This window comes from Alligator sinensis, unplaced genomic scaffold (assembly GCF_000455745.1).
Source record: "Alligator sinensis unplaced genomic scaffold, ASM45574v1 scaffold680_1, whole genome shotgun sequence".
Taxonomy (NCBI): Eukaryota; Metazoa; Chordata; order Crocodylia; family Alligatoridae; genus Alligator; species Alligator sinensis.
The window spans coordinates 730,395-734,285 of NW_005842508.1; the positions used below are offsets into that span (position 1 = coordinate 730,395).

At 37.8% G+C, this 3,891-nt stretch overlaps 1 protein-coding gene across 1 annotated transcript in view; it reads left to right on the top strand.

Moving 5' to 3' along the window:
- IL1RL1 (interleukin 1 receptor like 1) overlaps positions 1 to 2,004 on the top strand; it is a 61,780-nt gene extending 59,776 nt beyond the window's left edge. The window contains exon 12 of the mRNA XM_025213168.1: positions 1,199 to 2,004. Coding sequence (XP_025068953.1) covers positions 1,199 to 1,307 — 109 coding nt within the window. The 3' untranslated portion in view covers positions 1,308 to 2,004. The remainder of the gene's footprint in view (positions 1 to 1,198) is intronic.
- The last annotated feature ends 1,887 nt before the right edge of the window (positions 2,005 to 3,891 follow it).

Here is a 3,891-nt window from a genome sequence, read left to right on the forward strand (position 1 = left end):
TGGGGCTTTCCCGTCCTTTTTGCAATCAGCTCTTGCAGGCTGGAACTCAGCCAGCCTGCCGAGCTCTTTGCAAAAGGACGAAATCTGCAGGTTTCCCTGCTAAAAGGAGAAATCTGTGTTTTCTCTGATAAAACTGGGAAATCCCTGGTTTTCTCCGTTTTTCTGTGTAGAAACAGAAAACCCGGATCCCCAGTGATAAGCTTAAGCCATGTAGTGAGCATCCTGATCCAAACTGGAATATTCTCAAAATGTGAGAGGTTCTAGTTCAGCCCAATGTAAGATGGGCTTCAGGAGTGACATTTGTACACACGTGGGCCCAGAATGTAATGGTAACTTAATCGAATTCAAATTTCCAATTTGAACCATACTTTTACTTTTCATTTCACCATCTGTTGTATATTTTTATTCAGTATATCTGTTCTTTCAGACATATGACTTGTTGTTCAATGCAAGAAAAAAAGTAAAAGTATATAACAATTCCACAGCTATGTATAGATCTTTTTATAATATACATAACATTCTGAAATATAAGAATAATCTAAAATCCTTTTCCTTATTTCATCACTTTGTGTAACAATCATGGTGTTTTACTGATGTTACTTACTCTTCCCACTCTAACCTTTCTGGCTGTTGTCTTTTATCATGTTTCATATTTTGTCCCAATCCTGAAGTGAATCCACATCAATGGAGCCTACCATTGAGGTGGTTCTTCATGACCTGAGATCTGATAGTAGGATCAGTAGTTTTTCAGCTTCTTAGGTTAAACATTATGTAATCTTCTTGCCTTTTAAAGATTCATGCCACTATTAAATGCCTCAGCATTTGTTGCCATTATAAACAATAGTAGCAATAATGATGATGATTATAAAGAAATACTTTAGATGCGTCTGCTTTTTGTATTTTTGATGTGTGGTACTGAAATCAGAAATAACATTTCTTTTCATTGATATGACTTTATTAGCTCTGTAATGTTTAAAAGGTGATGACAATATCATTGCTGTGTGCTTGATTACATTCTATCCCACATTTAAAAAATATTTTAAAACTAAATCCATTGAACTGTTTTTAGGGAAAACTGTACCATATTCAAAGTTAATGAAATGATGGATGATTTTGCTATACCAGGGTGATGCAGAAAGCTGTGTTTGATATTCTGATGTAAAATGGGATGTTTGGCATGCTTTATTGTTTTGTGTAGATTTTTTTTATTAGAACTTTCAAGAAGAACTTCAAAATCTGGATCAGCAGGTTCTTTTGCAGTTCAGATGGTAATCTATGGATCTGCTCAACAGATGTGCAAGAAATAAATTGTTTCACACCTCATTTGTATTTTTGGGTGTCATCATGAAAAAAAGGAAACCATGGCAAACAACAGAGAAATTCTGACAAGAGATAGAGAAGTATACCTGGATATCTGGTTAATTTTTTTTTCATTGATCAGATGCAGTTTTTGCTTTTTTGTATGCAGAGGATGTTGGAAATGTTGCGTGCTCTCTATCTGTAGACTGTAGTTTACTGACTTTTTTATTATGGCTCAACAATTTTCCATCAAACCTTTTGGCAGCAAATTGATTTTTCATCTAGATAAAAAGTTACGTGGAGTCTACTTTCCTAAAATATTATTTTTCTTGGAAGACTGAAAAGAAAATTGGTTTGGGGGTTTTAAGCTTGAACTACAGTTTTCATTCCATCCAGGAAGAGCACACACCAACTGCTGCAGCTTCCTTAGCCTGACGAAGGGTTTTTGAACCTGAAAGCTTGCTTAATAACTATTCTGCAACCATTTGCGTTGGTCTAATAAAAGATATCAAATTCACCCAAGGAACAGTTTTCTAAGGCATTTTACTCCCAAATAAGAGCATCTATATTGGGATTCAAATGCTTTTAGCTTATATGCATTAACCTCACATCTTTCACTGATTTGCCTTGAATTTTCTAAGTGTCCCAATGTATACAAGCCCTGAGAGACAACTTCATGTTTTCATTTTTCAATAAAGAGTCAAAGCACCACCTAGTGGCTGAATGGAATTATTAAACTAAAAAGAGAAGTGTTAATGGAATATGGTCAGCCAGAGATATATTGCTTTAGCAACAGCAAGTAGAAGCAAATATAAAGGGCCATGTCCTCAGCTTGAGCACACAAGCATAAACTATTGACAATGTGTCAGACAAAGCTCTGAGGGATCAGGTTTACTTCTTCAATTAGGTATAAAATATTCGCAAGAAAAGGAGATCTCTGTGCTTCTGTGCTATGAGATCAATATGGGATGTATTTTTACTAGTTGTGTGTACTTATCCTTTGAAATGATGCATCTTTTAATTGTATGCTCCAATTCAGACAACAAATATAAGGCCCCATGGCAGATATGCAAGTTAAGGCATCATGGAATGATGATGCACGATCCACACAATTCCACTTCCTGCTATGCCACACATGTACAGCAGGAGGCATAACTGTGGGATTGGACATCACATCCCTTCATATCATATTGCCAGTGCTGGAGTAGCCTGGGATCTTGATCCTGGGCTTCCTCTGCAGTGGCAAATAGCAAGCTTCTGCAGCTGGGAGCCATCACTTGATGCAGGATCCCAGCCATGGGGGCTTACCGTGTGCTCCTGTAGCTGGGAGCCCCATCACCTGATCCAGGCTCTCAGTTGCATGGTGTATCCTTGGAGCTGGGAGCCAGCATCAGCTGACAGGTTTTCCAGCTGCACCCATGCAGCTGGGAGCCCCAGCCTGGCCACTAAAATTATTACATCTTTTTGTGTAATAACCTTGTGGCTTATTTCTTGTTTTATCATGCCATTAATTGCATTAACTTGTGGCCAGATAACAATCACAACTTAAGTGTAACTTGTGCAAGGCAGAAAGAGAGAGAAATACAGTGCGGTAAAAATTTTTTAAATTGAACTAGGATTTCTCATGCTATACATGGTAACATGAATTAATAACATACACTATGATTTACAGCATTTATTCTTTCCATGCATTTAATGTAGATAAATCTTTGTATAAGCAGGCCAAACAAGTTAGGTCTGATTCACCACAACACACCTCCGATTTTGCGCTGTTGCATTTTCACTGAGCAAGATTCATCTGTATACTCTGGAAGCACTGCGTGTCTGAGCCCATAAGGCAGTCAGAACATATCACTGCACCTGGCCATTGATTTCAGGGGAATTTTCTTCATATAAACATGAGTAATGCAATGGTAAATCAAGCATATTATAATGAACATTTTCATATACACCACACATTCTCATGCTTTAGAACTCTCAGACTCTGGTATCATAACCTACCTCTTTCTTTAGCTTACTTCATTGTGGGATTTTGAAAAGGAGGGTGCACATGGTGAGGTGCATCACCACATATAAACACAACACACATTTTTCTCAGGTTAAAAATAAACTAGAAGCTTTACTAATATGCTAGGGGCCTAGGAATATATAATGCAGTTTACGGTTGAAGCAAAAACAAATATAATTTCATTGGAATGAGTTAAAAATAATCTGCAGGGTTTTGAAATAGGAGCTTCATTACCAGGAACAACTAACAGATGGCAGAGTTGCAGAACAAAATATAGCTTGATTGGTGGAACATTACGATCATTAAAAAGAAGAGAGGGTCTTTAACACCCATACAATGAAGAGTTTAGAAGGGATCAGGTAGATTTTAATGAGCCACGAAGTCAAGTGACTTCCTCAGCATGGCCTGACTAGAAAAGCTGCTGCCACTGCCAGGCAGTTGGTTTTAAACATTGGGTGGAGCAGGAACCAAAGGATGAGGAGGTGCAAGTGAATCAGCAACCCCCTCCTCCCTGGATCCACCCCTGCATATATGTTAACAAATGTAAAAGTCCTTTATGTAGTGATAGTGATCCTTGCTCAGCC